At 36.3% G+C, this 12646-nt stretch overlaps 2 protein-coding genes across 2 annotated transcripts; one reads left to right on the top strand and one right to left on the bottom strand.

The window, feature by feature from the left end:
- Window positions 1–730: 730 nt before the first annotated feature.
- XERICO (RING/U-box superfamily protein) lies at window positions 731–2524 on the bottom strand. Its single transcript, XM_086241474.1, has 2 exons — window positions 2366–2524; window positions 731–1616 (listed from the first exon to the last, which is right to left on the bottom strand). Exon 2 carries the CDS (start codon window positions 1388–1390, stop codon window positions 914–916), a length of 477 nt encoding a protein of 158 aa, XP_086097600.1. The 5' UTR covers window positions 1391–1616; window positions 2366–2524; the 3' UTR covers window positions 731–913.
- Window positions 2525–8838: 6314 nt separating this feature from the next.
- On the top strand, window positions 8839–11997 carry LOC147287943 (Rrp15p protein). The gene is made up of 8 exons (XM_086241534.1): window positions 8839–9505; window positions 9588–9689; window positions 9822–9903; window positions 10031–10050; window positions 10182–10242; window positions 11115–11188; window positions 11537–11635; window positions 11794–11997. The coding sequence occupies exons 1-8, from the start codon at window positions 9044–9046 to the stop codon at window positions 11854–11856; spliced, it is 963 nt and encodes a 320-aa protein (XP_086097660.1). The 5' UTR covers window positions 8839–9043; the 3' UTR covers window positions 11857–11997.
- Window positions 11998–12646: the final 649 nt, after the last annotated feature.

Here is a 12646-nt window from a genome sequence, read left to right as displayed (position 1 = left end):
GTTGATCCTTCTCACTCTGGCAGCTTCCGTCACACATAATGTCTTTTGGCATTATGATAGAATTCCCTGCATGGAACGTGCCTGCAGGAAGAAAACGACTGCATCACTCCCCTGTTCTTTTCTTTCCTTTCTTTTTTTTTGGCTCAGAAGAGCACAAGAGAAACGCATTACAAACGTACAAGTAAAAAGCGACCACCCTAACGTCATTTCTAGCGGTCCTCTATCTTTTGATCAATCCTCATCTACACCTCCTCTATGTTGTCTTGTAGTCATTCTCATTTGCTGCTCCAATTTCTTGCCCTTTTTGCCATTCTTCACATAAAACACAGTTTGAAGGACAGCCAAAACAATGAACCTTCATTCAGAGTTTTAGACCACCTTCATAATGAAAGCAAACTCCACCCTATATACTACTTGAACAAACTGAAAATGCTATAGTGGGTTCAAAACTTTCATTTTGTTTCCCAAATATAAGAAAAGACTTGATCAAGGATCCAACATCAATATTGCAGCTAGAACTATGGCACTAGCACAGATTGCTGTTAAATTAGTGATGGGATCATCAATCACACGGTTTCATTACATTACATTTTATATGAAATTCATCAATTGAAGCTAGCTTAAGCATGATTCTGCAACATATGGCTGCGTAAAATTGATATTCCACAAGTAAAACTGAAAGATTCAATAAACTCAAAGCTGAAAGTAGGTATGTGTAAACATCAGTAGCTTCATAATATGTACTATAGTAAAACTTTCGGTCTCACTGAGACCCATCAACATATTATCACAGTTTAACTCGCACATTACATAAGTATAACAAACACTATGGCCAGCCGATACATTCTTTGTAAATACCTGTACACTAACGCTGTACACGAAACATCCTTGACTTGCATGCTTGTAAATTTGCTCACCAAAAGCAGGATGCCTCCTCCCCAGGCATCAAAGGAGTCCTGCAAAGAGGGCATGTAATGTTCCAGTAGGTCAACCACTTCTCCAAGCATGCTTTGTGAAAAAGATGGCCACAAGACAAGTGGTTTATCTCTGATTCAGGTTCAAACTGAGTCAGGCAAACCGAGCAGTCGTGTTCCAGCTGCTTGAAGCCACACACAGAGTCAAACCGAATTGCTGGGATACAGTTCCTGAACTCCTCAATGTAACTACCAGAGGGGCAAAGTTGGAACTCAAATGATTCTGAGGGGTTTTCAGTCAAGTCTTCTGATGGGGTTGAAGATGATGAGGACGATGAAGATGAGGAGAGACGGATACCAACTACGTGCAGGATTGATCGAACTATGCCTTTGACAATGGAGATTGATAGGGCTGTGTTTACTAAGAGCACACATAGAACTCCTTCTGATGGAGCTGGGAGATTTGAGAGGCCCATTTAATCAAAACAGAAGTTGTAAGGACTCTGGTTTATAAAGATAAATGTATTATGGAAGCTGGAAGGTCCAAACTCGGCTAAAATAAGTCAAAGATTGTTTAGGGACAGTGAAACCAAAATGAACTGGCAGAGACACAGAAGGGGAGACCAATTATTATATCAATTTGATGAGTCGGAGTTGAGTCACATAAAGATGAAACTCACCAATATCTTCTTGATATCCAACCTGCAATGCATTAAAGGGAAAGATTAGAACTTTATATAAAGAATAAATTATGAAATTGCCAATAAACAGATTAAGCATAAAGCATAAACTTCCACTGATAAGTATCATATAATTCCTATCAAACACAAATAATATATGATAAAAGTGAAAACAATCTTTAAAAAGAAACTATAGATGTGGAGATCATGAATATGCAAGGAGTGGGAAATATATTCTGTTAAAGAGAATTACAAAACCGATCTGCAGAAAACCCAAAAACCCAAATTATAACTGTGGACAATCATATCAGCGAAACAGACTGAAAACATTAGAGGTTTGAGAGGGACCAAAAACCAATGCCAAAATTGATGAGAGGGACCGAGGGAGAAGACCATTGAAAAAAACTTCTTTCATCATCAAGATCTAGCAAAACTGTGACCTTGATGGAGCCCAACAGGGTCAAAATAGAAGATCAATAAAAGAGAGAAAAAGCAACATGTACAAAGAAATGTTCAAACAACATGATCTCAATACACAACCCAATTTCCTGAGCCCAGAACATCCTCAACAAAATGTATCAGAAGGTGACTTAAGATCTAGCATTCTTCATCAAAAAAACATTAAAAAAAAAAAAAAAAACTTTTCTTTGATTGCTAACAGCAAAAAGGAAAACTTTTCAAAAGGACCCAGATAAGAAAAATGAACAAAGAAACAGAAAATAAAGTCCAGAGCTTGAACTGTGGCTGAGAAAGAGACTTCAATGGACTTACACAAAGTGAAGATTTTGGGGAGCTCAAGCTTTGATTCCAGACAGAAACAGAGTATCACCGAGAGGAAGGGATTCTTGGGATTTAGGCAGCAGTCACACACACGCATAAAAATATATATAGTTTTGTTTGACAATGGCTGCTCTGCATTTCCTCTATATATATATATAGCAGAGCATCCACACCTACGATAATCGGCAACTAACCCATACTTCCTAATTCCTATCCATGGTTAGACTTTCGCCATTTGCGGACTCTATTTTTTACTTAACCATGGTTACTTTATATCTTTATTTATTTATTTAGAAATGTTTTTTTTTTTTTTTGGTCCAATATATGGAACTTTATATAAGCACCTTCTGTTTAGTCTTTTTAAGGCTTGAAGTCTTTAACCTTCTATTCCATTTTCGTATATTAACAGTAATGTCAATTTTATTTGTCTTGCATATCTCTGTAGACAATTACTTACCTAGTATATTATATCTCTTCAATTTGTTGGAAGTTCGAATTCCCTCCCTTACATATCTTTTTAATATGTAGTATGACAGTTTTAAAATACAACATGGTATAATGGAAAATTTATAATATGTTTGCAAAATTTGTGATACACTGAAATTTTATTATAGTGTTTACAAATAACTATCTATAAAAATGTTTAGAATAATTAAAAAGAAAATAAAGAGAGTGCACCCATCTCACACATGATCCGAAATCACTCATACCACTCCAATATAATTTGATAGAGATAGCATAGTCATTCAAAAAGGATTTTTTAAGTGATTATATCTGAAATATTTTAGGTATTATGTTGTTTTCAGTTATAAATTAATATTTATTTGTCAACACAATAGTTAGATAATAGCATTATTTTGATATGATGCATAAAAAGTAAAACAAAAACTTACTTATCACATATGCATATATTAATATTTTATATATTTATCTTTGATTATGTGATTATAAAAGGAGGAGACATAGATACTTAAATATATACACATTTTATATAGAAGTGTGGGTTTTGGACCATTTTGTCATGGTGAAAAGAGAAACAGTAGTGCTAGACATCCCACATTTTTATACCATAATTTTATATCACCTTATGTGGCAACTTACATGGCATTCATACATTGGATACTAAAAAATAAAAACCAAAATCCAAAAAGAAAAAGAAAAATATTGTCCAGTAAAATAATGACACGTAAGATGGTACAAAAATATGGTATAAAAATATGGTATATATATCATTATTCAAAGAGAAAACATCCCCCCTTGTTCATAAGAATCATACCTCACTCTACAGCGACATGTGTCATTAATTCTTTGATTACATGTCACAGTTTTCACCACTTGTCGCCATGCCAATGTGTTCCCTTTGTACATTTTATGGGCCCACCCTCTTATTGGAAGCTAGTTCTAGCCTACGTGTCCTTTTTCCTCCGGAGCACTCATAAACTGACATGGTAGTGGGCCAAAGGAGCACCCCAATCATCAGCACCATTCTCCAGGTGGCAAATGAGCTGCGTTCAAAAACGTGACATGTGTATGGTTAATGAAACAGAGATGATTAATGTTATGTACACCCATGGCCCATGGGCTTGGATGAGGATGATGGTGAACCTTCTTTTAACCTTTTTCTTGAACACTTGAACTTTCACATGTTTGGCCAAAAAAAAAAGAAAAGAACTTTCACATGTCATAGATTCTTTTTTATTTATTTCCCAAGTTGATCAATAAAAAGAGGGACAAAATGTCTTATATGCAGTCACATTTTGTATATTTTAGAGTTGCTTGCTGCCCGTTCATGGAATCTGAGCTGATCCCATAAGAATGACAAAATATCCTTGGTTGGTATACATGCACTATGATGGAGTGGTTTGTATATGTACGCAATGAAAGACCAAAACTATGTGATCACTTGCTAAACGAACTTTAAGAGAGTAGCGTAGGTGACAAACCTTATCAGCTTATCTGGATGATGCAAACGAAAGTCCGAAACTTATGCAAATCTTTTGGAAAAAATTGAATCCCCTTTGTTTGGTTTGAAAGAGTTTGGATTGTGTGTAATCCTCTTTATCATCTTCTAGCCTCCTTGGTTAATTTTGGCATGTGTTTGGGTGTGAGCTGACCCATATTTACAGAGAAAACAACATGAGCACGGGCACGAGCATGCTTACACAAGCATATACACGACATGATTAAAAATGGCACAACACAAGTATAAAACAAGTCAAGCTAGTACGTACGTACAAGCACGACAATAGCAAATGAGTTGGGTTGAGATGAAGGTTTTAGCCAACCAAACACAACATATGTATCATGAGCATAACACGAGACAAGTATAGTACCGGTACAGGCACGATAAAATTTGTAGCATTTCTCAAACATATTGTGCTTTTTTTTTAAAGATGAGAAATATGTTATTGTCGGAAGAGAAATGTTCAAACACAAATCACTATATAACTATACGATACAAATTATTTCTTAAACTCATCCTACAATATGGTCTTGTAATCAAAATCGTGAACGATTTGAATCATAAATCTTTATTATGGAGTGAATTGAAATGAATAGTTTATACATATTAAGTTACATAGTGAATTTAATATGCTATATTTAGAACTCCTTACTCATTATATCGATCTTTCTAGAAATAAGATTGTAAATGCTAACACAATTGCATTATTAAAGATTTTAATGTTGGTGTATCAGTGTATGTTAACATGGCAAAAGTTTAAATAAATGGACATGGACATAGCTAGACAGTGACAACATTGTTGGTGACTGTAATAATGGGTGTTAGCTGGTGCACACAAATGGACATGGACCTGCACATGCACAGTTGATAATATAACCTGCAGGAAATATACAAATTACAGACTGACAGGCCCAAACACTTATTACAGATCCGACATGCATCAACCACAAATTTTAGTACATATTCTCACCCATTAATTTGTCTCCATATTATGGATAAAGTTGTGCAAGCTGGAGATTCTGGGTGTCTCAGTTTCACCACCAAACCAATATCCAAACAAGGGAAAAAGATTTTGTTTGTAAATCGTACCATGTGATTGTATATATTGATGTGTTATTATCAATATTAGTTACTCAATGAAATCGTGATGCATTTGTGTGAGGCTAGTGAAGCCAACTATGTATGGGCCGTATGGCTACCTAAGGCTGGGTTTTTTTGCCGACCAACCGAAAAATACCGACTACTGACTTGATCCAAACCGATCCGTTCAATAGTTGTTTGTGCAATATCGGTTTCAGCATAATAACCGAACCGTGCCCCCACTATCGGCGTCAGAAAGAGTTGCCGCTATCATTGATCGGAAGCCCAAATAACCAAACTATGCCGCCATTATCATCGATCGGAAGCAACCGAACCCAAAACTGGTGGTAACCGACAGTAGTCAGTTCGGCGATGGTTCATTTTTGCCTCATTTTGCCAAAGTCAGTTCGGTGGTCGGAAACTACCAATCGGTTCGATTACTGAATCAATTCCACCCCTATGGCTACCTTTACATAGGGGTGGACAAAAATTGGTCAAACCGGAAAAAATGGTTTGGTTTGAAACCGGTCAACAAAAAGTCAAAATTTTGAAAAAATCGGACCGAACCGGTTTAGTTTCGGTTCAAGTTTTTCACAAACCACCTAGATCGGACCAGACCGAATATATGCAATTTATTAATTAATTTAAATATTTTTATTACACATAAATGGTTTGATAAAAAATTTTTATAAATTTAATGAATAATCTTATATTTAACTAATAATTTTTGTTTAATTGTTTGTTAAAAGTTAAAACACACGAATGGTTGAATTGAATCTTTTAATAATTTAGTTTCCATTTTTTCTTTAAACACACCTATCATTGTATAATAATTTAACTAATGTACCTATCATTGTTTATATATATAATTATGTATACATTAACTAGTTAGTAGTTATATAAACTAGTTAATGTAGTTAGTAGTTACATAAACTAGCTAGTTAGTAGTTATATAAAGTTATAAACTTAAATTGTTAATACTCTAATCCTAATGTCTTTTTTAGTTTGACCAATTCCTAATTCAGATATTTTTTTTTTATTTGGCCAAACCCTAATTCCAAATTCCTAATGTATTTTACTTTATTTTTATTTGGCCAAACTGTCAAACTAAACCGGTCAATTTTATTGGTTTGATTTCCCATTTGATGATCAAACCAAACCATGCCCACCCCTTACCTTTACATATTCAAAGAATTTAGGTTAGCTTTTGTTTTTTGGATAATAGTCTCTCTTTTTTGTCATAAATAATAATCATTTTTTAGTAATGTTTTTTTCTCTGAAACCAACTATACAGGATAATTTTTTTTAATAAATTACTTATAAACCAAGTTTTTGAAATATTTTTAAATGGAAACTAAGCCAAATAAAAAATTAAGTTTCAGTCCAATCTGTCTGTGTACGCGCGTGGGAGCTGGAAAAATATACTATCTAGCGCTCGACAAGGTATCGAGGGCTCAGCATGCTGAACGCTCAGTGTATGTAGATGAAAATGCAAATGCATATGCATCTACATATTTTTAGGTTGTAGATGCATCTTTTTAGATTGCAGATGACATGTTTTAGGTTGTAGATGCAGATTTTAGATTGTAAATGCAGATTAGGTTGCAGATGCGGGTTGCATATGCAATCGCCGAGCATTAATTGACAATTCCCACCAAGTCTACCGAGCGCTCGGTTGACAGTTTGAGTTGCAACTTAATTTTTAGGTAGCTGAGATTTGAATTAAATTTCTTTCTTATTTTGGGTTTTTAATTAAAGCACCCAATTCTTTTTTGGTTTGCAAGAAAAGGAAAATTCTAATTGTTGTATTTATTGCATTTAGTTTTCAATATTATAATGATAATATTTACTATTTACCTTTGACCATTAATTTGAGATAACTGTCATTAAAATAGGGGGCGACAGTGTAATATATGAATCTCTGGTTGTCTGATGTAATATAATTCCAAACTTGAGAGACCTGCATAATTATTATTTTCTCTGGCTTAATTGTGTTTTTACCACTTAAAGTTTTAGTTGATTCTCACTTTACCATCCAAATATTTATTTGTCACATTTTACCACCTACAACTATTCTTTGTGTCTCATTTTACCTTTTTCCGTATATTTCGTCAATCAAACTGTCAAAAAAGCTGACGTGACAGGGGCATTCATGTCATTTTGTCCACTTGAACAAAAAAAAATAAAAAATTCTCATATTTTAAAATGATTGGTGATGTGGCACCTTCATGGCTATTATGAGCCTATTTTTTGCATACGTAAGTTGCCATGTGTACAAAACAATTAATAAAAAATGCTAAAACTGTTTTTGGCAAAAAAACAAAAAAAAGCTAAAACTTTAAATCAATTAAAAAACAAAAAAACTCATCTTCTTCCTCCGAGCACCCCCTCCCCTACCCCCACCCCCACCCCAAACCACCACCACCACCACCACCATCTCCTTCCTCATTCCCCGTCCCCCACCCACAGTCGCCGACGACTTCCCCAAAAATGGTTGCACCCTTGGTGACCTCAACAAGAGCACAATCTCCGACATCGTCACCATCGACGGCTAAATCTCCCGCGCCTTCTCCACTGAGCACTCTACCGACAGATGCTCCTTCAACAGCACCTGTTGTCAACTCACCACCTACTCCTCCGTTATTCATCTTCCTCAATCTCTCCGGCCACTTCTCCCTCTTCGCTCTCTGCACCGCCATCGGATGCTCTGCATCGGCCAATGACGGTGCCGTTTTGACTAGGTTCACTGTCGCCGGTTCTGTGGCGGTTAGGGTTGTCGCAGTGGTCTTCGTTATGTAGAGCGAGGGTTTATCGACTTTTAATTTTCAATCCATGTTAGCTCTGCATCTTTCATTTGAGAAATTCAATCTCATTTTTCTATTATAAATGTCTCTGATGAAAGTCTTTGATTAATTACAAGAGGAAAGGGATGAGAGGGAGAGAGAAAGAGGGGAAGAGAGATGAGAGAGGAGAGCGGAGAGAGGAAGTGAGAAAGAGAGGGAGAAGGGTCTCTGGCGATGAAAGGGGCTGGCGGCGTGTTAAAGCTAGCCGGAGTGGGGTGGGGCAGGGCTCGAGTGAGGGGGGCTGCATTTGGGTATTTTTGTTTTAATTATTTTAGTTTTTAATTAAATTTAATATTTGTAAAGTAAAGATTTTTAATTAATTTTTTGTCCAAGTGGACAAAATGACATGAATACCCCTATTACGTCAGCTTTTTTGACAGTTTGATTGTTGAGGAAAAAGATAAAATGAGATACGAAGAATAATTATAGGTAATAAAATGGGACAAATAAATATTTAAGTGGTAAAGTAGAATCAACTAAAATTTTAAGTGGTAAAAACACAATTAAGCCTTTGTTTTTGGGATAAAAAATATAAAAATGTCAAAAAAAAAAAAAAAAAAACCAGAAAAAGGGTTTTGGTAAACCTTGCAAACCTAGCAAAGCAGAGGCTCTGGCAGCCCCAACCCAGCAGCTAAAACCCTAGCTCCCCGTTTTCAATCCTTGCCCTAATTCTCTCTTTCGACCCTGAAATTAATTCTCATAAGCAACCAAATTCCCAATTATTCCTTCTTTATCGGTGAAAAAATCAGACCTTAATCTGGTTTGGGAGCACAACAAGCAGCCATGGCCGAAGAAACCCATTTGCCTGAAGCAGCAAAAGACCCAAAGAGGAGGAGAGTGGGGAAGAAGAAGGGATCCAAGTCTAATAAGAAAGCAAAGATGATGTCACAGTCAGCTGAAGGCAATAGAGGCATGAAGCCCAAGAAGATTGACAAGAAAATGAAGAAACTGTTTCGGAAACGAGCCCGAGAGTACAATTCGGATGACGAGTCCGAACCCGAAAAGGAAGGAGCTTTGGGTAATAACAATGAGGAGGAGGAACTGGGTGGTGGGTCTTCTTCCGGCGAAGAAGCAGTAGCCGAAGGCGGTGGTGGTCACAGTATGCGGCATGTGGATAATGAGTTCTCGGAGGACGAGGAGGGCGGTGTGATTCAGCCTGGAATCACGAGATTTACGGAGGGTTGCAATGCCTTTAGGTCGGCATTCAGGAGTATAATCAAGAAGAGTGTCCCTGATGATGTTTTGGTGAGAAATAGTCGTTAGAGTTGAACTCTCATGTGTAATTGTTTAGTTGGGACTTTGTGTTAAAAGTTTGATTGCTTTGCAGGGACCGGTGTTATCGGCACACAAGAATCTTGTTGCGGAAAAGCTTGCTGAAGAGGAGGCTGAGCGCAAGGTCAAGGGTGAGGCGAAGAGGGAAAAGCAATTGGTAATTCATAGTTCAATGTTGTATGCATTTAATGTGTTTTAGTTTTGAGATATATCAAATATGTGTGTCCAACTATGTACTATGTGCTTAAAGGTTTACGGCATATTTGTTTGGTGCCTTTCAATTTGATAGGTGATAGAAAAGGGGCATGTGAAACCTGCCAACTATTTGGACGCGCATGAAAAGTTTCTAATTGGTGTTGCTACGAAAGGAGGTGCCCCATTTGTTTCCCCTTGGTTGAGATATATGTGATAAAGTGTTATTTTGTCTTGTGGGCTTCATCAAATTCTTTCTCATACTGACTTTGTTTTCATTTACCATGTGCAATGCTGGATTTTCAGTGGTCAAGTTGTTCAATGCTGTAAGTTTCTTTATGAGAACCTAATCGTGTTTGTTGATGTCAAACTTTATTCTTTATTTTTTTCTTGTTTCCAGAGGTTCTTTTCTGTTGTGTCACATTTAATCATGAGCTCCTATTGGTATCTAATGCAGGTCAACAAGGCACAAAATGCTCAGAAAGGACTGAATCCTTCCAAGTTTAAAGATGCAAAAGGTATTCTTTTATGTACTGCAGCTTCAGTTTGAGACTCCTCATTCTTCTTGCCAATTTACATGGTTAAGTTTCAGATATGAATTATGAGCTTGTGTTGCTTTTAAACTCTTAAACTGAAATTGGAAGTAATGTGTTGGTTTTACTCTTTATATTGAAATTGGAAGCATACTTATCATTCTATCTATATAAATCTCTCTCAGCCCTCTCTCTCTCTCTCTCTCTCTCTCTCTCTCTCTCTCTCTCTCTCTCTCTCTCTCTCTCTCACACACACACACACACACACACACACACATGTTCGCATCTCATTGGACATGTAAGATTGTCAACTTTGTTATTTTTCCTGAGATGTTCTATGTTTTCTCATAGTTTGGTTTCCTCTAAAACCGTGGTTTGACTTATACTACATAGTTACCATTTGTACTCAACCTCTCAAAGAATCCATATCCTTGCAAGTTCTGTTGTCAGTCTAAGTTTTTACTTGTAAGCTCAAATGTGTATGGAAGTTCGCCAAAAAACAATTGTTGAACTATACTACTCACCTCAGTAATCATATCCATCTTTTGCTGCTCTCTAACTCACCTCACCTAAGATAAGAATTGCAATGCCATGTCATTGATACCTACATAATGATCATTGCTCAGGATTTTTTTGGGGGAAATTATTGAAACTCGGATTACAAAATCTAGCTTATCATCATTATTGTATATTTAACATTTACAAAAGCCATGCATTGTGGTCCCGTTGTTGGGACATTTTGATCAGTCCAATATTTTTTGCGTGAAACTTATAGAATACATGTTTTTTTGTTGTCAGTGGCAATGTTTGACTTGTGGCAACGTTTAATCTAGTCATTGTTGTTTAAATGTTTCCAGTGATACGAAAGCGGAGGAAAGAAGCCTTCTTTTCAGAGTTGCGCAATACATCCTCGTCAAGTGCTTCTGCAAAGGTTGGCCACTTTTATATTCCTTTTTCAGTTTATTGCATTCTGCCACAGCTTTTGGTATCTTGATGTTTCTTACGAGTGGAAGGAATGGCTGTCGACATTCTTGGTTTTCACATTCAAAGATTTGAACAATCATACACCATTGCTCCAAAATTTGTATGGAGGAATTGGGACATCATGTTGAAGTTCCTTTTTTCAAAATATAGTTATCTTCCTACCACCCGGTTATCATCCAGTTATCTATAAAATTTATGAAGGTAGACATAAACTAAGCTAGCAAGCAGTGTAGAGTCAATATATTTTTTAATTATCTTTTGTGGTTTTTACATATGAGAATGACTTAACACGCAGGCTCATACGTCTAATGATGGTGAAGGGCCTGCCTGGGCTCCATTACGAGATAATTACATGCTAACAAATCCCAAGCTGAAGGACTGGGATAAGATGCCAGTAAGGATCTTTAATAACATCTTGTAAAGTGTTACACTTGTCAAAGTTTCTCTCTCTCTCTCTCTCTCTCTCTCTCTCTCACAAACTTTGGGAGCATGCGTGCAGTCTAGTAGTCTTATTGCTTTCAGTGACATTTACTCTTGCAATCTGGATAACAGGATACAGTTGTGGCTGATGACATTGGAAGGGCGTCTGAAGATAGTGGTTCCGATGATGATTAAGGATGTGGAACTGCACAAACAGCCATATGTTCATTGTTTGTGAGACCGACATTTTGTAGACTTAAAATGTTATCCTCGTTGCTACTGCATAGGAATTTTGTATTCAATTTTTATTAATTATGATAAGTGAGTTCTTCAAGATATGGTGGCTAAAGTATGTATATGATTACTCTCTTCTCCTGTTTTTAGTTTTCGTTCTTTCTCTCTCATTTTGTGCAAAGTTTCTTTGACCTGTAGCGCATTTTGACAAGCAGCTTTCAGGAATTGTTAAATCAATTTATGCAGTTTCCATTGTTGGATTTACGCTGACCTCAAAATTCCACCTTTACACATTTATAGTCGTTGTACCATCACGTTTGGTTTAAGGGTTGGCTCATGAGTCATTTGTCTGTGGACCTGTTTGTAATCGAGTCTACATCTTATATTCTTATTAATAAATGATTCAGTTCCATTCTTGATAAAAAAAAAAAAAATTGGGTTGGGCTCTCTGATATTGAGAGCAATACGGCAGTAAAGCCTTAAATGCTATAGAAGGTAATAGGTATGGTCACCATGGAACATGGTGAAAGCACAAATCTTTTTTTTTTTTTTTGAAGGGTATGTAGAGCACAGATCTTCAGATCGTAGTAAACTTGAAAATAGGACTCTCTGCTTTTGCCAGAGATGGCATGCTTTTGTTTCGCGTCTTGGCTTAAGCCTTAGATTCATGCTTCCTGATAGTATTTCTTTCGACTATATATGGTTAAAGAAAGTACAAAAAGTCCCCTTCTAAAAGAGTAAACAATATCTG

The sequence above is a fragment of the Dryas octopetala genome, chromosome 4 (genome assembly GCF_963921425.1).
Source record: "Dryas octopetala chromosome 4, drDryOcto1.1, whole genome shotgun sequence".
NCBI lineage: Eukaryota > Viridiplantae > Streptophyta > Magnoliopsida > Rosales > Rosaceae > Dryas > Dryas octopetala.
This window is presented reverse-complemented; position numbering and strand designations above follow the sequence as displayed.

Excerpts from the sequence above, each read along its gene's own strand:
- XERICO (XM_086241474.1), bottom strand. The coding sequence starts at position 1,390 with ATGGGCCTCTCAAATCTCCCAGCTCCATCAGAAGGAGTTCTATGTGTG.
- LOC147287943 (XM_086241534.1), top strand. The coding sequence starts at position 9,044 with ATGGCCGAAGAAACCCATTTGCCTGAAGCAGCAAAAGACCCAAAGAGG. Across the intron at positions 9,690-9,821 it reads CGAAGAGGGAAAAGCAATTG|GTGATAGAAAAGGGGCATGT; the intron begins GTAATTCATAGT and ends TCAATTTGATAG. Across the intron at positions 9,904-10,030 it reads TGGTGTTGCTACGAAAGGAG|TGGTCAAGTTGTTCAATGCT; the intron begins GTGCCCCATTTG and ends CTGGATTTTCAG.